Raw genomic sequence first — 20,240 nt, forward strand, 5'->3', positions numbered from 1 at the left:
ATCAACACAAATGGTTAGGCTCAATCACTTGTTAAAAATTGAAACATGTCCAATATCCTACACAGAGATTTTTTGTTTACACACAACTTTTGTGTTCCTCAATCGGAGGCGCATAAGAGATATTGACCCACTTGGAAATAAATATCTTTTTGTGAAAACTTTATTAAGATATTACTTCCAGTGGATTCATTTATTTTTCGAGGATAACAATTTTCATGGATTGAGGAAAATATGCCTTTTTGCAGATATTATTTGGTCTGAAGAAACACTTATCGAAAGAAGTAGGTCTGGTCCAGTAAGGACCGATCTTGGCCTCAAATATCAGATTCATCTGACGAAAGATTTTGCACACTTTTTAAACACTTAAGTGTTTATTTCATTTGATTCAATTAGTTCATGTGAAAGATTTTAAGTGATTTAGACATTGAAAATGCTCTGAAACAAGCTCAAATATGAAAAATCTATCAAATATGCCAAAAATTGTCACTTTTCTGATGGTTTTTGTCAATAATGAAGCTGCTGCATCCGTGTTCATCCTCAACCTCTATATATGTTATGTTTTATCATCAAATACAACTTAAATTTCAATATCAAGTATGAATACAAATGCTGCCACTTTCATTTTTAGATGGAAACCGTCTAACTGTCTAAAATTTAACCAAAATGTAAAATTTTGAAGATTTCAGTATAATAGCATGACTTAATGATGCTTGTACCGGATATATATGCATTGTATTGTTAAAAAAAAGTCCATATTTATGCAACAGAAGCATTCTTCATTCCAATAAATAGCTAAAAGTTTGCATTTAACAGTTTTGTACAACTGCTATATTTTGGGGCCAAAAAGGGGTCTTACTGGACCTACTCCTTTGTATTTCATTTGTGGTTCATTTGTTTCCACGAAACCATCAAAAACTGGTGTTTAACAAAGAATAATGAATCCACAGTAATGAGAGTAGGCAATACACATTTATTTGTATTTGTATTTATAGTGGTAACATAGATGATGAAGAAGAGCTGTCAGATGAGGAATATGTTATGGAAGTGGATGATGATGTGGATTCTGATAAAGATGTTATATCTCAGGGGAAATCTCAAAACATGGAAAAAAATAAAAATACAAAACCAAAAGATAGTAGTAAACAGGCTGTTATACATACAGACACTAGAGCAAAAGACGATTTATATATTAGTTATATGGACTGGTATATAAAAAGATAAAATAAAATTATTTTATGCATTTTTGTTGAAGTTTGTATTTACTAAATCATGGTACAGTGTGTCGCATTGAATTACGTTTGTTCATCTTTTTTCATTCCTTGAAGTTGTTTTCACTGAAAATCAGGATTTAAGGGTGGTAAAATTTGCATATTTTTATTATGGATATATATTATGCATATGCATGTTTTATTTGTATTTGTATTATTATAGCTCACCTGGCCCAAAGGGCCAAGTGAGATTTTCTCATCACTTGGCGTCCGGCGTCGTCCGTTGTTGTCGTCCGTCGTTAGCTTTTACAAAAATCTTCTCCTCTGAAACTACTGGGTCAAATTACACCAAACTTGGCCACAATCATCATTGGGGTATCTAGTTTAAAAAATGTGTCCGATGACCCGGCCAACCATTCAAGATGGCCGCCATGGCTAAAATTAGAACATAGGGGTAAAATGCAGTTTTTGGCTTATAACTCAAAAACAAAAGCATTTAGAGCAAATCTGACATGGGGTAAAATTGTTTATCAGGTAAAGATCTATCTGCCCTGAAATTTTCAGATAAATCAGACAACCAATTATTGGGTTGCTGCCCCTTATTTGGTAATTTTAAGGAAATTTGATGTTTTTGGTTATTATCATGAATATTATAATAGGTAGAGATAAACTGTAAACAGCAATTATGTTCAGCAAAGTAAGATTTACAAATAAGTCAACATGACCAAAATAGTCAGTTGACCCCTTTAGGAGTTATTGCCCTTTATAGTCAATTTTTAACCATTTTTCGTAAATCTTTGTAATCTTTTACAAAAATCTTCTCCTCTGAAACTACTGGGCCAAATAAATCCAAACTTGGCCACAATCATTTTTGGGGTAACTAGTTTGTAAAATGTGTCCGATGACCCGGCAATCCAACCAAGATGGCCGCCACGGCTAAAAATAGAACAAAGGTGTAAAATGCCGTTTTTGGCTAATAACTCAAAAATCAAAGCATTTAGAGCAAATCTGGATTAGATAGAGATAAACTGTAAACAGCAATAATGTAGAGCAAAGTGATACCTTAAAATTAGTCAACATGACCAAAATGGTCAACTGACCCCCTAAGGGGTTATTGTCCTTTATAGTCAACTTGAAACAATTTTCATAAAATTTGTAAATTTTTACTAACATTTTCCACTAAAACTACTGGGCCAAATTCATTATAGATAGAGATATTGTTAGCAGCAAGAATGTTCAGTAAAGTAAGATGTACAAACATATTACCATCACCAAAACACAAAGTTGTCATGAATCCATCTGCCTCCTTTGTTTAATATTCACATAGACCAAGGTGAGCGACCCATGCTCTTTAGAGCCTCTAGTTTGGTTTACTTTTATTATTAAGAAAATTTGAATTTTCATACTAATGGTATGTCTTCGTTAAGTATTGTTGTCTTCATGTAGGCAGTTGACTGATGCTTGTGAACATTGTATACCATGTTCCTTTGCATAAAAGGATGTCTTTAATCAGTTTTCATAATTCTGATATTTTTTATGAAAAAATGAATTTCAGAAATATAGTCATATGCTTGTTGAGATAGTTGACAATATAATTTGAGGCATACATGAGGGTTTGGATGGGGTTAAATGATTAAAGAATAATGCCCTTAAAAAATGAAGATTAGAGAATAACGGGCAAAAAAATTGAAGATAAGAGAAAACTAGAGGCTCTAAAGAGCCTGTGTCGCTCACCTTGGTCCTTGTGAATATTAAACAAAGGAAGCAGATGGATTCATGACAAAATTGTGCTTTGGTGATGGTGATGTGCTTGTAAATCTTACTTTACTAAACAGTCTTTCTGCTTACAATTATCTCTATCTATAATGAACTTGGCCCAGTAGTTTCAGTGGAAAATGTTAATAACTCCTTAGGGGGTCAATTGACCATTTCAGTCATGTTGACTTATTTGTAAATCTTACTTTGCTGAACATTATTGCTGTTTAAAGTTTATCTTTATCTATTATTATATTCAAGATAATAACCAAAAACAGCAAAATTTCTTTAAAATTACCAATTCAGGGGCAGCAACCCAACACTGGGCGGTCAGATTCATCTGAAAATTTAAGGGCAGATAGATATTGATCTGATAAACAATTTTACCTGTGTCAGATTTGCTCTAAATGCTTTGGTTTTTGAGTTATAAGCCAAAAACTGCATTTTACCCTTATGTTCTATTTTTAGCCGTGGTGGCCATCTTGGTTGGATGATCGGGTCACGCCACACATTTTTAAAACTAGATACCCCAATGATAATTGCGGACAAGTTTGGTTCAATTTGGCCAAGTAGTTTCAGAGGAGAAGAATTTTGTAAAAGTTAACGACGACGACGGACGACGGACGCCAAGTGATGGGAAAAGGGGTTAATTTTTTGAAGATAAGAGAAAAAAGGGGTTAATTTTTTTAAAGATTAGAGAAAAAAAGGGGTGAAAATTAAATGTTTACAGAATAACAGACCCCCCAGACCCTCATTCATTGAGATTGCTTTATTGTATATATTGTAGTTTTGATTATGGGAAATGAAATATTATTATCTATTTCATGTTCTGTAAATTCAAAAAAATGAACTCAATATTGCAAAAAAATAAAGTCTTAATGACAAAATTGCAACAAATAAACACAAAGATTTCTGAATTTACGGTAATTGATTCCTCTTGTGTTTAAATCATGATTATGAAAATATCAAAGAAAGTGTTGCGAACTTTTCAGAAAAGTAGCATCATCCATTGAAGAATAGCTGTCTTATTTACCTGGAGGTAGGAATAATGACTTGGATAAGAGGCTTCATATTATTTTTATTGGTAATGAGTTTATACAAAGAATTTAACCCATATCATTGAAACTTCAAGAGATGTTTGAACTGATATAGGAGTTGTTGACATAGCAATACTATACCCAAAACAGCCAAGATGTATAATGCTTTCAATTGTGTATCCATCCATCACTATATCGTAGTAAGGATAGCACATTTAGTTTATAAAATAGGATACCCTATTTGGGATTGGTTTCCCAGGTATGGAAGTCTTTGGTGGTGTCGGTGGTGTTTACTTTTTTCAAAAATCTTCACCTCTGAATTGGCTGAACAAAGATTGTGAATGTTTTTTGTTTAATAAACTCACCTGGCCTGTGTCACAGTAAATATATACAGGGTTCTTTCAATTGCTAAATCTAAACCTGTATTTTGAAAATATTAGATTTTAAGGCCCAATTATCAAGTTGGTTCAAATCAGGGTCCAAATTTAAACTGTTTTTGATTCAAAACAAAAAATGAATTTATAGGGTTCTTAGAATTGCTGAATCTAACCATATATGTAGATATTTGGATATTGAACCATAATAGATAAATATTTTCTAGAGACTGACCTTCTGAAAGTAACTAACTGTCCAGTAGCCAGTTTATCAATACTGGCATAATTTGATCGATTCATTTTGTTTTGAAACAATAAACTAAGGACAACAGATTGCCACACCCCCAGGTTTTACATTTGACTCATTTGGTTGTTCTATTGAGGTCTGGTTGGTTTTGATGTTCCAAACCATTTAATTGTCTGGCTTTTCAAACTGTTTGTCTCCAGCAAAGTGGTATATCATATTATTAAAGGCATAATACTTGAAAGCAACTAATCTATGCACTTAATTTTAAGTTTAAATATTGATTGTTAGTATTGATCTAAAACAATATCAATTTTTAGTAAAATGAATGAATGACTAAAGAACAAAACATACACTTTACTTATTGTAAGTATGTATTGCAATAGAATGAATGAAACTTTACTTATGGTAATATTTTTTGGAGCACCTGACCCCACTCCCCTTTCCCCCCTTGAGTTTTTGTTGCCCATTATTTAGTTTTCTATGTGTGTACCTTTGGTGCCTTCTTCTTTCCTTTAAAAAGATGTTTAAATAATCATCAAAATACTTAACAACAAAACATGTTTATTATTGTTTATTATTGGAAAAGCCATTTATAGCAAATGAATTTGCGTAAATCTGGACATCAAAGGAGATCATCCCATAACCAAAAAATATAAATGACATCATCTCAAAATTGTGGTAGCAAAGTCTCTGAAGCTTTATGTCAGTCACGCAGGTTTTATTTTACCTTGACCTCATTTTCACGGTTCATTGCTCAGTGTTAAGTTTTTGTGTTTTGGTCTGTTTTTCCTTTTATACTATAAGCAATATGTCAACTATATTTGTTGTATGGAAGAATTGTTAGCTGTACATGCCTGTCTCGTATAGGTCATCTGACCTTGACCTCATTTCATGGTTCATTGGACAGTGTTTACTTTTCTTGGTTACTGTTAAGTTTATGTGACAGTTGTTATAAAGCTTTATATTACCAAGGATTTGTATAGTTAGACTATCAACACAGTAATATCAATGATTAGTAAAGAAGGCAAGACATTTCAGCGTGTGCACTCTTCTTTTGAAATATTATTATTTGCTTTATTTCAGATTCATGATAAGAGAATTAATAAATTAACGCGGAGATTTTTGGTTTTTAAACAAACTATTAAGTATTATCCTACATTGTACTAGTATTGAATTTATTTTCGTTTACTCCAAAACGAAAACATAGTAGATTTGGCATCAATTCCAGAGGAAACCTCTCAATCTCTCTGTAAATTTCAAATGAGAAGTATTTCGATCTTTTTGAATTTTCTAACAGAATTGTAAGTGAATTTGTTGATAAGGTTTTCATATTGACGTCAGAAACGCATACTGTAAAAATAGTTCTTATCGTGGAATCAAACGATGTATGTATATAATTGTAAGAATTGTAAGAATACACAGTACAGGGAAAGGAAAGATGATACGTATTAGGTTAAACTACCATTATACTGAACACAGGACTTCATTCAAATCAGGGTCCAAATTTAAACTGATTAAAAAAAAAGAATTTATAGGGTTCTTCGAAATGCTGGATCTAACCATATATTTAGAGATTTAGATATTGAAATTCCTGGGACAAATAGATAAGATTCTGGTATTTTAAACTCGTTCCCGAGAAGGACCAGTTATTATGAAATATAACTAAAAAAAAACCTTCATCCCACCTATTTTACAATCCTATCCATAGATCTATAAACAGTGTCTTAAGTTATTCTAAAATCGACAAAATACCAATATAATTTCTTTTAAAAGGTAAAGGGTGTGTATTTTTTCACGTTTGAGTAACCATTAATGAAAAAGCATGGTTTTCGGTAATGAAATTAGTCTCGTTTGCAAAAATATTAAGCTTCATTTTTTTTAAAACTCGAATTTCAATTAGATTGAATTTATTACAGATGTAAATAATTTTCCATGACAACTTTCAAGTTTCTATTACTCGGAATTTTTCAGGACCAATGGATAACCTCTATTCTTAAACTTGTCTAATGGTTCTAGAATAAAGTTTAGTGAGACGATAAAATTTGATTCAACGAGAGACAGGGGGGTCAAAGCCATAAATCAACAATGTTGTGTCAATTCACGAAAAGGAAGACCTCTACAAAACTACATAGAAAAAAAACTAGAAGACTGACCAACACAAAATATATTGCTTTTCGTGCTTCTCATTTAGATATTTCCCAATTTAACACATGATTGACCGTCACACACGGTTTCAATATCTATAATATAATCACTTTGTTTCGATCATATCTTCCATCATAGAATCTATCTATCTATCAAGGATTAGTATGTATCTTACTATACAATTCCTTTCTTCCATTTTTTCAAAACATATTCCAATAGATCTCAATATCAGCTGTGAATTTCTAGTTACGAGACCGTGTGAAGTGTTTGCCAAAAATTGTTTAAGCCCGCCTTGGACGATTATTTCAAGTGCTGAAAAAGTTTAAATTTCTTATAATATGCGGATATGCAGAATTCGGCAAACTGCTTAAATAATAAGTAATCTATATCGAAATCATTTGTTTTCCTGTAAGTAAGTCGACCGGGGACACAAATATTTTGGAAAATGTCCCTCATTTGCATGAGACAAAAGTAAAAACACAAAAATACTGAACTCCGAGGAAAATTCAAAAAGGAAAATCAAAAATCAAAAGTCCAAACACATCAAACGAATGGATAACAACTGTCATATTCCTGACTTGGTACAGGCATTTTCTAATGTAGAAAATGGTGGATTGAACCTGGTTTTATAGCTAGCTAAACCTCTCACTTGTATGACAGTCGCATCAAATTCCATTACATTGTCAACGATGCATGAATTAAACAAACATATCGGGGCCTTTTATAGCTGACTATGGGCTTTGCTCATTGTTGAAGGCCGTACGGTGACCTATAATTGTAAATGTTTGTGTCATTTTGGTCTTTTGTGGATAGTTGTTTCATTGGCAATAATACCACATCTCCTTTTTTATATACTCAAATAGTAAAAATGTCAAAAATAGGGGTACAGCAGTCAATATTGTGTTATCATCTTATTCACAAGTGAATACTTCTAAAATGTATTTTCGACCTAAAATTGTAAAAACTCAAATCTTAGAGACTCAAATAGTTGAATGTGAATGACAATGATAATGATATGTAAACATGATAATTGACCACTAGTAATGCATGGTTTGGATTACGCCAATACAATGTTGACCAGTAGCTTTTGTTACATATCATCGACAACTTATGTTGAAATACAATAGAAATCTTGTAAACGTCTTCGTAGATTTTATTCCCTGGTTTTATGTCCCTGATCGTATTATGAAATCCTACAATTTACCTAATTAGTAATAGCGATCATTTAACCCCTTTGGATATGCTAAAGTTTATCCCATGGAACTATACCATACCAGTCGTCTCACGCTGGACTGGCACACTCCATATAATCTGACAGTTCTATCTGGAATTTAATCGGCTCATGTTAACCCGTTACATAAGACGCGCGGCAGACGACATCCTTTTGTTGTATTTAAGTTAAGACTAGTTATTTACCAAACACTCTAGGCAATAAACGGAGAAGAACATTGAAATTATCGGTTTAATATAGACATCAACATATTATTATTGGTTAACAAGAGAAATTGTAAAACGATTTAATCCAATGTTATGATTATTTACAGGAAGATGATTGTTCCGCGTGATTTCTGGTTGTATTAGCTCCAAGTTAAGCCAAACTTGACTTAATTTCTTTTTTTTTTTTTTAAATTTTCTTTGAATTAATTGTTCATGGAATTAAGGATATGGTATGGGTTTTTTTTAATGCAGAAATTGCAAGGACAAAGATATGTGGTTTTAATATATTGGCTCACAGAAGTTTTATAAGCTGACTGATAAATTGTGCAGCTGTGATTTGGATGGAAAAGGTAAAGCCAACCCTGGAATAAACATATACTATTATTGCTTTTTTTTTCATATCGCGAAGATTTAAAAAAAGAAGAAAAGTGAAATATAAGCAAAGATTAAGGATATTTTACCATACGACTTTGATTAGATTGTTGTGGTTAAGAGTCGATAGAATTTATATTTTTGCTATTTTCCATTATAAACAAAATAAACATGATTTTTTTGTTGATCTAACAAATTGAAAAAAAAAATCTAACATTTTTTTTTATTTGGTCATTTTTCTTTGTAACAGTCTTTTCATATGTTTCAATAACTGCTTTGCAGATTCTTATTTTATCAACATGTGTAAGTTGGAAATCTGATTTTGTTTAAAAAAAAAAAGAATGTTATCTGAACATTCGTAACTAGCATGCTGATTAAAAAAGACAACGAATTAAACAAAGGAATTTTCGTAAGTGGGGGCCCATTGACTGACCTTAGAGGGTGCCCGCTCCAGTCATGCTTCAGTGATTCCCTATATAAGCAACCAAATGTTTTCCCAAAAAGGGGGGCGGGCCCCCTGCCCCCCCCCCCCCCCCCCACCTAAATCCGCCTCTGAGTTAACAGCTTTGAGGGTTCTTCATTTTAAAAAGCATTTCTTTTCTATATTACAAGGCGCAATGACACAAAACACAAATATTCTTTGGGATGTCGGTTTGCAGCATCATCCAGTCGTTTAGTTATACATTCGAAAACATAATAACATATGAACAAATTTAGAAAGACAGGTGTTACGCCAAAAAAAAAACCGGTCCTTATCACAATCTCTTCACTAATAGTACTATGATCAACTGTTACAGCCTGCACAATCTACAAAATACAATTACAAAATATAAGAAACAATTCACAACTCTATGAATGAAAACAGAAAATTATTTTAATGCTGTAAATTGGGCAGCGTACATGTGCATCTATTGAATTGTACAATTTTATAAATAAGAATAGTCGTTTTCGTGTGAAAGACAGTTCATATAAAACAAAAACTGTTTAAAAAAAAGGGAAAGAGACCTTGGGGGGGGGGGGGGGGGTAATTTCCGCTTAGTATGCACGCAAATTACTACGCGATAACTGTATACTAGTTAGCCTTGTAACGAAAAGAAATTTATATAATATTTTATTAAAGATATATTTTATGTTTGCATATTGTATATATATATATATATATATCTAGTTATTTCATACTCTGACAGAAATTATAAGGTAAGTACATTTTGATAAAAGATGTACCATTTTTATATGAGTCAGAAAGCATTTTTAAGTTTAAAACGTTCACCTTTAATTTAAAAACATTTAGTAAAACAAAATGTTTACATTAAAATCATTTTAAGGATGTACACCTCTGAGGAGCCAAAAATTTCTAGAATTAAACTTTTTTTCTTAACCTGATTTTTAGGTTTATAAGACTGTAACAAAACAATTGGTGAAGAAAAAATCATATGGTGGTGTGCTTCTTTTTTTGCTACGGCCCTTTGAAAATGCCCAATTTTGATGATTTTCTCACTTTGTATCGATTTTTACCTATTTTTGGGCTATTATCGTGAAAAAAATCACAGTTCCACAATTAAACTTTTTTTCATACTATCCATAAAGATGAAGTGGACCAATCTGAATAAATTTAACTTACAAAAACTATAGGAAGGTGTTAATATAAGAAAGTTTTATCATATTTTGATGCTTTTTTGTGTAAAATTTACCATACTGCCAATTTTGTATTTTTATGATTTTTCTCATTTTAAAGAACAAAATGCATATTAATTCAACTTTTTTGTTATAAATGATTGAAAAAATACATATCTAAGAAATTTGAAAAGACCAAAATGAGATGGGATGTATATTATTCTTGTAAAATCATTTTTTGTATCCCTCACCCTTTTTCTCAAAATTTTGACTAAAAATACTGACTTGGATGGTCGTAAAATTTGAAAAGTGGATTATTCAAAAACTATTCATGGTAAATACACAATTTGTTCACAGAGTTATGTTTGATTATAATATTTTTAAAATTCATTGATATTTTCCACTTCTATCATATGTTTTGGAAATAATTTAAGAACGAGATTTCAACGAGACTGAACGAGACTGAAAAGTCAGAAGAATACATCCTTAAAGTTTATAAAGTTATGTACTTTGGAAGTTCCGGATGCATTTTTAATACTATATGGCTCTGGTATTTCAACGGTTCTATAAACCTAGTATGTATCTGATCTATAACAGAACAATATTCAGTACAGCTTTTTTTTATTTCTATTAGATAAATATTCATTATAGACAATTTTCATTATATATCTATAGTTACTTATAGAAATGAAAACAATTTAATAATTTGTATTTCAAATTAAACATTTAAGTTACAGCAATTTTGATTCGAGTGTTGAAGTGTATTACAGGACAATGTATTTAATAATGAGGGTCGTGCTTCTCCTCCTAGCTCACGGCGCACCACCGTCCTAAGTATCTGTTCAAGTGGTAATACTGTACCAGTATTGTGTGATGCCCTTACCTGCACGATGACAGAAGAGGTACAATACGGAAGGAAGATTCTTCCTGTAATACGGGAAAACATTAACAGGAAATGAAATACTCGTCTTGTTTTGGAGAGAAGGTGATAATGTTTGTTTCATGATATTGAAAGAAAACACTCGAGAAAATGTCAAGTTTTTCCCAGGGCAACTATTATAATCTTGTAAATGATTTGATTTCATTTAAAATAAGGGTCGACATGTCTATTTTTAATAACAATATTGGAAATTTATTACAAATAAGATTGCTAAGATTGCTTAGATTGCTACATGGTATAGTATTTATTGTATAAATGTATTGATACTGTAAACATAAAACTATAAGTTCTGAAGAAATATTACCTGAAACATTTCGCAAACACATATATTCATCATTGCAATTAACTCGATTCTGATAATAAAAAATCACTAAGAATTAAAACTTGATGTTAGTTTTTATCGCAATTCGAGCGATTTTCTTAGCTCTTTAGTGAAATTATAATTTTAAAGTTTGCAGAAACAATTCCGGTATCCGTCTGATTACAGTTTTTTAAACATTACGTACCTAACTTTCTAGTACGCGTAAATTTAGTCTGTTGTCGTATTTTCGGTTTAATTTTGTTAAAGTTATTCGCCTTTCGCTGTTTTACCATTTGTCAAGATACTTCCGGCTCTTGCAGTGTATGATTTACGCCTATCTGCATGTGTCAGGCTGGACAACTTTTTCTGAATTCTCGTTACTATTTTTTTAGGATATGCCTCCTCATTCAGGAATTAATAACACCAAACAATATTTTATTTGTAACATGTTGACATAGGAAACCAACACTTTACTAACATCAGCAACGGCTACATTTTCAACTATGCACCTTCTTTTTCGGATAGTGTGATTTGTTTTTATATTAATTGATACATTAATATACAAATCGTCTTTGTACGGTTTCTCATATTCGACAATTGGTAGCTACAAACATTCCTTACGTAACAGAGAATTTTTTTTTTTTTTTTTTTTTAAATATTTCATTTATTTCCAAGATTCATCAATTGAATCTTTTAATTATTAACAATGTAAAAGAAATTATACCAAACTAATATTCAAAAACTTATTCAAGAAACAAATAGTTATGGGTAAGTGTTTTTGTTTTACTATCTAAACATATAGAAGCACGATTTCTAAGTTAGATAACTGTTTTCATTTTACGGCTGTATAAAAATTAGCTTAATTTATTCTTTAAGAATATTGAATCCGGTTAATTTTCTCTAACTTCAGAGACTGTCACTTTGATTATAACTAGAGGGGGTTTGTTAAAAATGGAAACCATAAACTTTCATGGAATTACTAACGATCCGAACTGTTGAAGCCTTAAAATGAGAATTAATCTTGATTCTGGCAGCAACACTAAGATAGAGGAATACTTAGAAGTTGATTACAGACATAGAAAACAAGTTCTTTGTATACTGACGACTATTTATGGTATTAACTTTAAGATGATTTGATGAGTTCTATGTTATTTAATGATATCCTTGGCTTGTAAATGTGAAATGAGTATGGTTTCTTTTCTACGCAGTGTTAGATTAATTCATATTTTTTTCATCGAAAAAAACCCTTATTATTTAATGGTTCACAAATGATGTCATAAATAATATGGTAAATCAGGGTAATATTTCTATTGTATGGACATTATATCAAATATATACAACATTCTGGTAGTGAAAGTTTTCTCCCAGCTGGTAACCCTAACACAGTAGTCAGAGCTTCTTTCTTGACATGAATTATAATTGATACATATATGGTCAAGATTCTAAATTAACTGTTGACAAAACTTTAAAAATTTCGAAATTGAAAGATTACTTACCCAGGAAAAGATTACCTTAGCTATATGCAGCAAAACCTTTCCAAATATTTTGGCAATCAGTGCTCACCAAATTTGCACTTATTACGACCTTACTAACTTTTTTGATTCGAGCGTCATTTATATACAAGAGACGCGCGTCTGGCGGACGCAATTTTACGTAAGGTTTCTATGATGATTTTACATACAAATATTTTCAACTTAACATGTCATTGAATTGAGTTTGTGTTTATGCATTTGGTAAAGTATTTACATATTTTATTTGAATAAAGGGCTTCCTCTACCAATAAAAATTGGCTACCACGACATAGTCAAATGCCGAAATTGACGTTTTACACCAAAAGTTAACCAATGAATCTAAAAGATGGACGAGAAAAAATATACTTATAAATTAGGAAAGAAATAATGTTCATGCATAGGCTTTATGCATATCTTCACTCCCATGTCACTATCTTTTAAATCAATGTATGAGAGTAAACCATTATATTTTAACGGTACATATACAGTATGTCACCATCTTCTAACTGTGCATCGTACAGTATGTCATCATCTTCTAACTGTACATCATACAGTATGCCACCATCTTCTAACTGTACATCGTACAGTATGTCATCATCTTCTAACTGTACCTCGTACAGTATGTCACCACCTTCTAACTGTACATCGTACAGTATGCCACCGTCTTCTAACTGTACATCGTACAGTATGCCACCGTCTTCTAACTGTACATCGTACAGTATGTCATCATCTTCTAACTGTACATCGTACAGTATGCCACCGTCTTCTAACTGTACATCGTACAGTATGCCACCGTCTTCTAACTGTACATCGTACAGTATGTCATCATCTTCTAACTGTACCTCGTACAGTATGTCACCACCTTCTAACTGTACATCGTACAGTATGCCACCGTCTTCTAACTGTACATCGTACAGTATGCCACCGTCTTCTAACTGTACATCGTACAGTATGTCACCATCTTCTAACTGTACATCATACAATATGTCACCATCTTCTAACTGTACATCGTACAGTATGCCACCGTCTTCTAACTGTACATCGTACAGTATGTCATCATCTTCTTACTGTACCTCGTACAGTATGTCATCATCTTCTAACTTTACATCATACAGTATGTCACCATCTTCTAACTGTACATCGTACAGTATGCCACCGTCTTCTAACTCTACATCGCACAGTATGTCATCATCTTCTAACTGTACATCATACAGTATGCCACCATCTTCTAACTGTACATCGTACAGTATGTCATCATCTTCTAACTCTACATCGTACAGTAAGTCACCATCTTCTAACTGTACATCGTACAGTATGCCACCATCTTCTAACTGTACATCGTACATTATGTCATCATCTTCTAACTGTACATCATACAGTATGCCACCACCTTCTAACTGTACATCGTACAGTATGTCATCATCTTCTAACTCTACATCGTACAGTAAGTCACCATCTTCTAACTGTACATCGTACAATATGTCACCATCTTCTAACTGTACATCGTACAGTATGTCATCATCATCTTACTTACTGTACATCGTACAGTATGCCACCATCTTTTAACTGTACATCATACAGTATGTCACCATCTATCTGTACATTGTACAGCATGTCGCCATCTTCTAACTGTACATCGTACAGTATGTCAACATCTTCTAACTGTACATCATACAGTATGTCACAAACTTCTAACGGTACATCGTACAGTATGCCACCAACTTCTAACGGTACATCGTACAGTATGCCACCATCTTCTAACTGTACCTCGTACAGTATGTCACCATCTTCTAACTGTACATCATACAGTATGTCACAAACTTGTACAGTATGCCACCAACTTCTAACGGTACATCGTACAGTATGCCACCATCTTCTAACTGTACCTCGTACAGTATGTCACCATCTTCTAACTCTACATCATACAGTATGTCACCATCTGCTAACTGTACATCGTACAGTATGTCACCATCTTCTAACTGTACATCGTACAGTATGTCACCATCTTCTAACTGTACATCGTACAGTATGCCACCGTCTTGTAACTGTACATCATACAGTATGTCACCATCTTCTATCTGTACATTGTACAGTATGTCGCCATCTTCTAACTGTACATCATACAGTATGTCACCATCTTCTAACTGTACATCGTACAGTATGCCACCATCTTCTTACTGTACATTATACAGTATGCCACCATCTTCTAACTGTACCTCGTACAGTATGCCACCATCTTCTAACTCTACATCATACAGTATGTCACCATCTTCTAACTGTACATCGTACAGTATGTCACCACCTTCTTACTGTACCTCGTACAGTATGTCACCCTCTTCTAACTCTACCTCGTACTGTATGTCACCCTCTTCTAACTCTACCTCGTACAGTATGTTTACTTTTTTCTAATGGCACATATACAATATGTTACTATCCACTTACTGCACATATACTGTATTTTACCGTATTTTCTGAATGCACATATATACAACTTATGTTAATATCTTCTAACTGAACATATACATCATGTCACTATCTTTTAGCTCAATATATACAGTATGTCACCGTCTTTTAGCTCAATATATACATCATGTCACTGTCTTTTAATTCAGCATATACATTATGTCACTTTATTTTAACTCAATATATATTTCATGTCACTGTCTTTTAACTCAGCATACACATTATGTCACTTTAATTTAGGTTCATATGTAGTATGGAATTTTTTTAATAAAATGAACAAAACCATCCTGATATAAAAGCGCTGCTCTTTTTTTTTTGGTTTTTGTTATCATTTGTTCAGAAGAGAAAGTAATAGCATTTGTTATGGATGTAATAATATATTAGCATTGCTTGTTGATTATTTTTCTGATAATTTTATATACATGCATAATTACATATTTCTTGTTTTTTACGTACGAAACGAAAATCAACTATACATTACAGTATCCGTTCTGTTATCAAAGAGAAGCTGTAGCTTAAGATAATCCTTAACGCTAAAAAAAACTCATTTATAACCTTGCAGCCAAATTATATAGACCGTTAAAAAAATACAACTTATCATACTTAAAGCTTATTTTTTAAGACAGGTTTTTAAATCCCAGAAGTGTGCAGAAATTGCAGCTAATTTGTAGGTTTTCCAGAAAACTAGAACTTTGACAAAAAGTAATTCTTATCCGAAGACATAATTTTGCATTGTGTCAGGAATGTCAATGTAATTTGTCAAAGAAATGTGTTTTCGGGTGATATATTTTTGCAGTGTTCACGTGTATAGAAAGTTTTAATTATAATGGACAGAGGAAAATGACCACTGGTATTTATATTTTTGTATTTGTTAGTGTGACAACCACTGTTTACAACCACGCCTTTTCTTTAACAACAGTTGTATGTCCAGGGGCTAATCTGTATCACTGACCGCATCAAATTGATTAAAATTTAAACCAATACACTGAAACTGCACTGTGTGCTGTTACAAGTCAGAAAAGAAAGATTTTAGGAACAAGTGCAATGAATTTATAATAAAAATTTATATAAAAAAAAGGAATAAGCCTAAAAACTGTATTATATAAATTACGACTTTTTATTAATTGTATTAAAGGTTTCGAGACCATAACGCATCGATTGTATATTCAATTTGCAAAAAGAACGGCTATTTTATCTGAACAAGTTATAATTTTTCTTTAAAATACATATAAAAAAGTAAAAAAAAAAAAAAGAGCGACTATCATTATTGTTTCTTCAGATCCAGTTTTAATGAGTTTAGATAATCAAAATATTAAAAAAAAATCGTCCGATCTTTTCCTTTCACCATTAACAAACGACAATCATTGTACAGCACCTCTTCTTGTACGTTAAACTATGCTTCAGTATTTCATCCCTGTACTCTGAACGGCAAAACACTTATTAGTACTAGAGCCTACCCTACCAGTAATTAGTTCATGTAACTCCGAGAAAACTCAATAAAGGGACATGCCATCAGAAGTTTTAGTATGTGATTTCCAGCATATTTATCGTCAAGACAGGTTTATCAAATGTTTCACACAATATAGATATTTCATTCTTTACTTGTTTAGAACTTTTCTATATTGTTTTAGAGAGAGAGATATGTTCATTTTCTAGAACTCTGTCGATACCCGGATGCTGGTAGTCTGTTAATCAATATCGTCATCTTATTAGTCAGTACGTCGATACTTCTATGATTTTAAAATTTTATTCTTGAATCTCCACATATAAAGTACAAATATTGATGAATCAACCATTGTGCCAACGTTCGTTTTTTTTGCTAAAAAAATATTCCGTATAGGTCCAACTAGAGCTCTTATGTACCAAAGTACGCATACAGCCTTGGCGACTAAATGTTTAAGTTTGAGCTTTCCTGAGTACAGGTAAGTTCCGAAAAGCTCGTCGGATACCCAACATTAATATGTGTGCTATTAATTCATTTGATCTCATTTCGTTTCATTTAAAAAACGAATCAGCAACTGATAAGGGTCGATATAATGTTGGTTGGTATTTATTCTACCAATATTTTTGTCAGTCTCTTTTTTACTTTTGATTTATTCTTATCTTTTTGAACGTCTAAAAAGTTTTAGAAACAGACGGTTCCATACTAAACTATCAGTCAATCTCATTTCATATAACTATTTATGACAGTATGGGTACTTCATAAAATTTTCATTTAAATCAAGAAAAAGAGGCCATAGGAAAAAACTATATTACAGCACTATAATATAAAAATAAGTATAATCCAGCATGGTATTCTGGTGTCGTTACAACTTCAAGGGATTGGTTAATCATTCTGTCCTTATTAATAAATAAATACATGTACATTCTAGTTTACTGTCAGGAGTTTATAATAATTCCTTAAAATATATAAAAGAACTGAAAATAATCGAAGGTCTAAAAAATATAAAGAAGGACGCCGTCTAAAATGAAATCATGGTATGTGCAATTAAAATTTCCGGAACAAAAGACTAAAATTAAGAACAAAACTAAATGTAATAATATTCGCTTTAATGTTGGCAACATTGAAAAGACAAGTGTTTGGTTGTAGTTTAGACAACATTTACAGTCTAGTGTTTAGCTGTGATGTGGACAGCATTTAATAGACAAGAGTTTAGCTGTGATGTAGATAGCATTTACAGACTAGTGTTAAGCTGTGATGTGGACAGCATTGAATAGGCTAGTGTTAAGCTGTGATGTAGACAGCATTTACAGACTAGTGTTTAGCTGTGATGTGGACAGCATTGAATTGACTAGTGTTTAGCTGTGATATAAACAACATTTACAGACTAGTGTTTAGCTGTGATGAAGACAGCATTGAATAGACTAGTGTTTAGCTGTGATGTAGACAACATTTACAGACTAGTGTTTAGCTGTGATGTAGACAACATTGAAATAACTAGTGTTTAGCTGTGATGTAGACAGCATTTACAGACTAGTGTTAAGCTGTGATGTGGAAAGCATTGAATAGACTAGTGTTTAGCTGTGATGTAGACACTATTGAAGAGACTACTGTTTTGCACTAAATTCTCTTCTTGCTTTGAAATTCACTAACCATAATGTCCATGAACTAGACTTGAATAGTGAAAATATATCTTTAAGCATAAATTTTCTATCGAACCGATTTCAGAGTGAATGTGAACGTGGTGGATGAGACAGAATTCTAAGTTTGTTTTTTTTTGGTTTTTTTTTTCATAAACAGGTTAATTTTGTTTTTATTTTATGTTGCGAATTTATAAGGTTATGTTTACATATGCAATAAGGAATATAAGGAATAATGGGTTTTACTCTGGTATAAAATATTCTGTTTGGAAAACATTAAAGTCCATGTTTGACATGTTTTTATATTTATAATGACCACAACTGAGTAACAACTATATTCAATATCATCTTATTAATACGACACCAAACGGTATTATATTGCTAATCTGGTAGTTAACGTTTTCCTATAGCTGACACGCGCTGCTCGCGATCAGAGTATCCAAGCAGACAAACGCGCATGCACGTGCGTTTCCATATTTGTTGAAATCTGTAATTGGCATCCGTTTTATTAAGACAGTTGTAATTAGCTTTCTATGATCTTTATAAACAAGTGTTATTCTTTTATCAGAAATGTTTTATGGTAAAACTAAAATTGATTTTAGCGATGACAACAACATGGTATTGGTTACAACCCATCTATGCATCTTAACCAATGAAACTGACTCCTTCATTATAATAATTATTTTTTTCATTAATGTTTTAATGCTGTGTATTGTGATTAAACTTTCATATTTTAGTTTTATATCAGGCTGATCAATTTTGACCAATTTTAGAATTATTCTTATCAAGGTAGGTCAATGTTTATATCATTTGCATCATCTCAATACACAGCGTATTATCAAATTTCATTTTGTTTTTTTCTGAAACGTATGTTTCCTCTCAATAAAGTTTTTTCGACCTTAGACAATAAAAGGTGTCATTTCAGTGTGCCTTATTATATATTTTGGCTTCATTATATATAACATAGTATATTTGAACGTCTTTGGCTTTTTTTTTCTCTTAGCGTTCCTGATAAAGTTTAATCCAGAGAAGTTATTTGGACGATTTTTTTTTGTTTAATTCAGAATTGTGATCGTTACATATTTTCAAAGAAATTAATAATTTAGTAATACATACAAAAGGGGGGGACAGATAATTACCGTTCTCGTACAAATCCAAACGTGTTATCATCTTTTTACTAGTACCAGCTGTTTTGTTTTTTCTAGGCTCAAAAATAAAAGTTTATTTGCTGCTTTTTTATATATACTTTTACATTTTCAGGTAATTAAAAATATATAACTACTAGTACTAATCTGAATGTCAAACTTTTTTAAAATAAAAAATATCGCAAATATAATTAAAAGAAAGTCTTTCTAAATTTTCATGAAAAGAAATGACCTTTTAATTAAATAATTGAATAAAATAACATAAATAAGTTATTTATATAAAGAACCAAGAAATATGATGAATTACTAATCGATAACTTGAGTAAAACAAATATTTAGCAAATTCAATTTTAGTTTATAGTGTCACTTCTTTACTTATCCGAATTATTTAATAATTTGAATTTAGAAAGCATAAGTGTACTTTTCCTTTTATTTTCACGTCTAGTATGTTATTATTACAACAAAAAAGGAAATTCTGTCAACTCGTAACATTCAATTTTTGTCAAAATAACTGCTATAAACGATCAATTTACTCCTTTTTAAAAATTTAACAAAGGGAATAAATAATTTAGCAGTTGATTTGCAATACATTTACAATTCCTGCAATCAA

General features: G+C 31.7%; 1 protein-coding gene across 1 annotated transcript in view; it reads left to right on the forward strand.

Annotated features, from left to right (window-relative positions):
* Positions 1–1,244, forward strand: part of LOC134714995 (WD repeat-containing protein 75-like) — a 38,078-nt gene extending 36,834 nt beyond the window's left edge. The window contains exon 19 of the mRNA XM_063576801.1: positions 993–1,244. Coding sequence (XP_063432871.1) covers positions 993–1,221 — 229 coding nt within the window. The 3' untranslated portion in view covers positions 1,222–1,244. The remainder of the gene's footprint in view (positions 1–992) is intronic.
* The last annotated feature ends 18,996 nt before the right edge of the window (positions 1,245–20,240 follow it).

The sequence above is a fragment of the Mytilus trossulus genome, chromosome 4 (assembly GCF_036588685.1).
Source record: "Mytilus trossulus isolate FHL-02 chromosome 4, PNRI_Mtr1.1.1.hap1, whole genome shotgun sequence".
NCBI lineage: Eukaryota > Metazoa > Mollusca > Bivalvia > Mytilida > Mytilidae > Mytilus > Mytilus trossulus.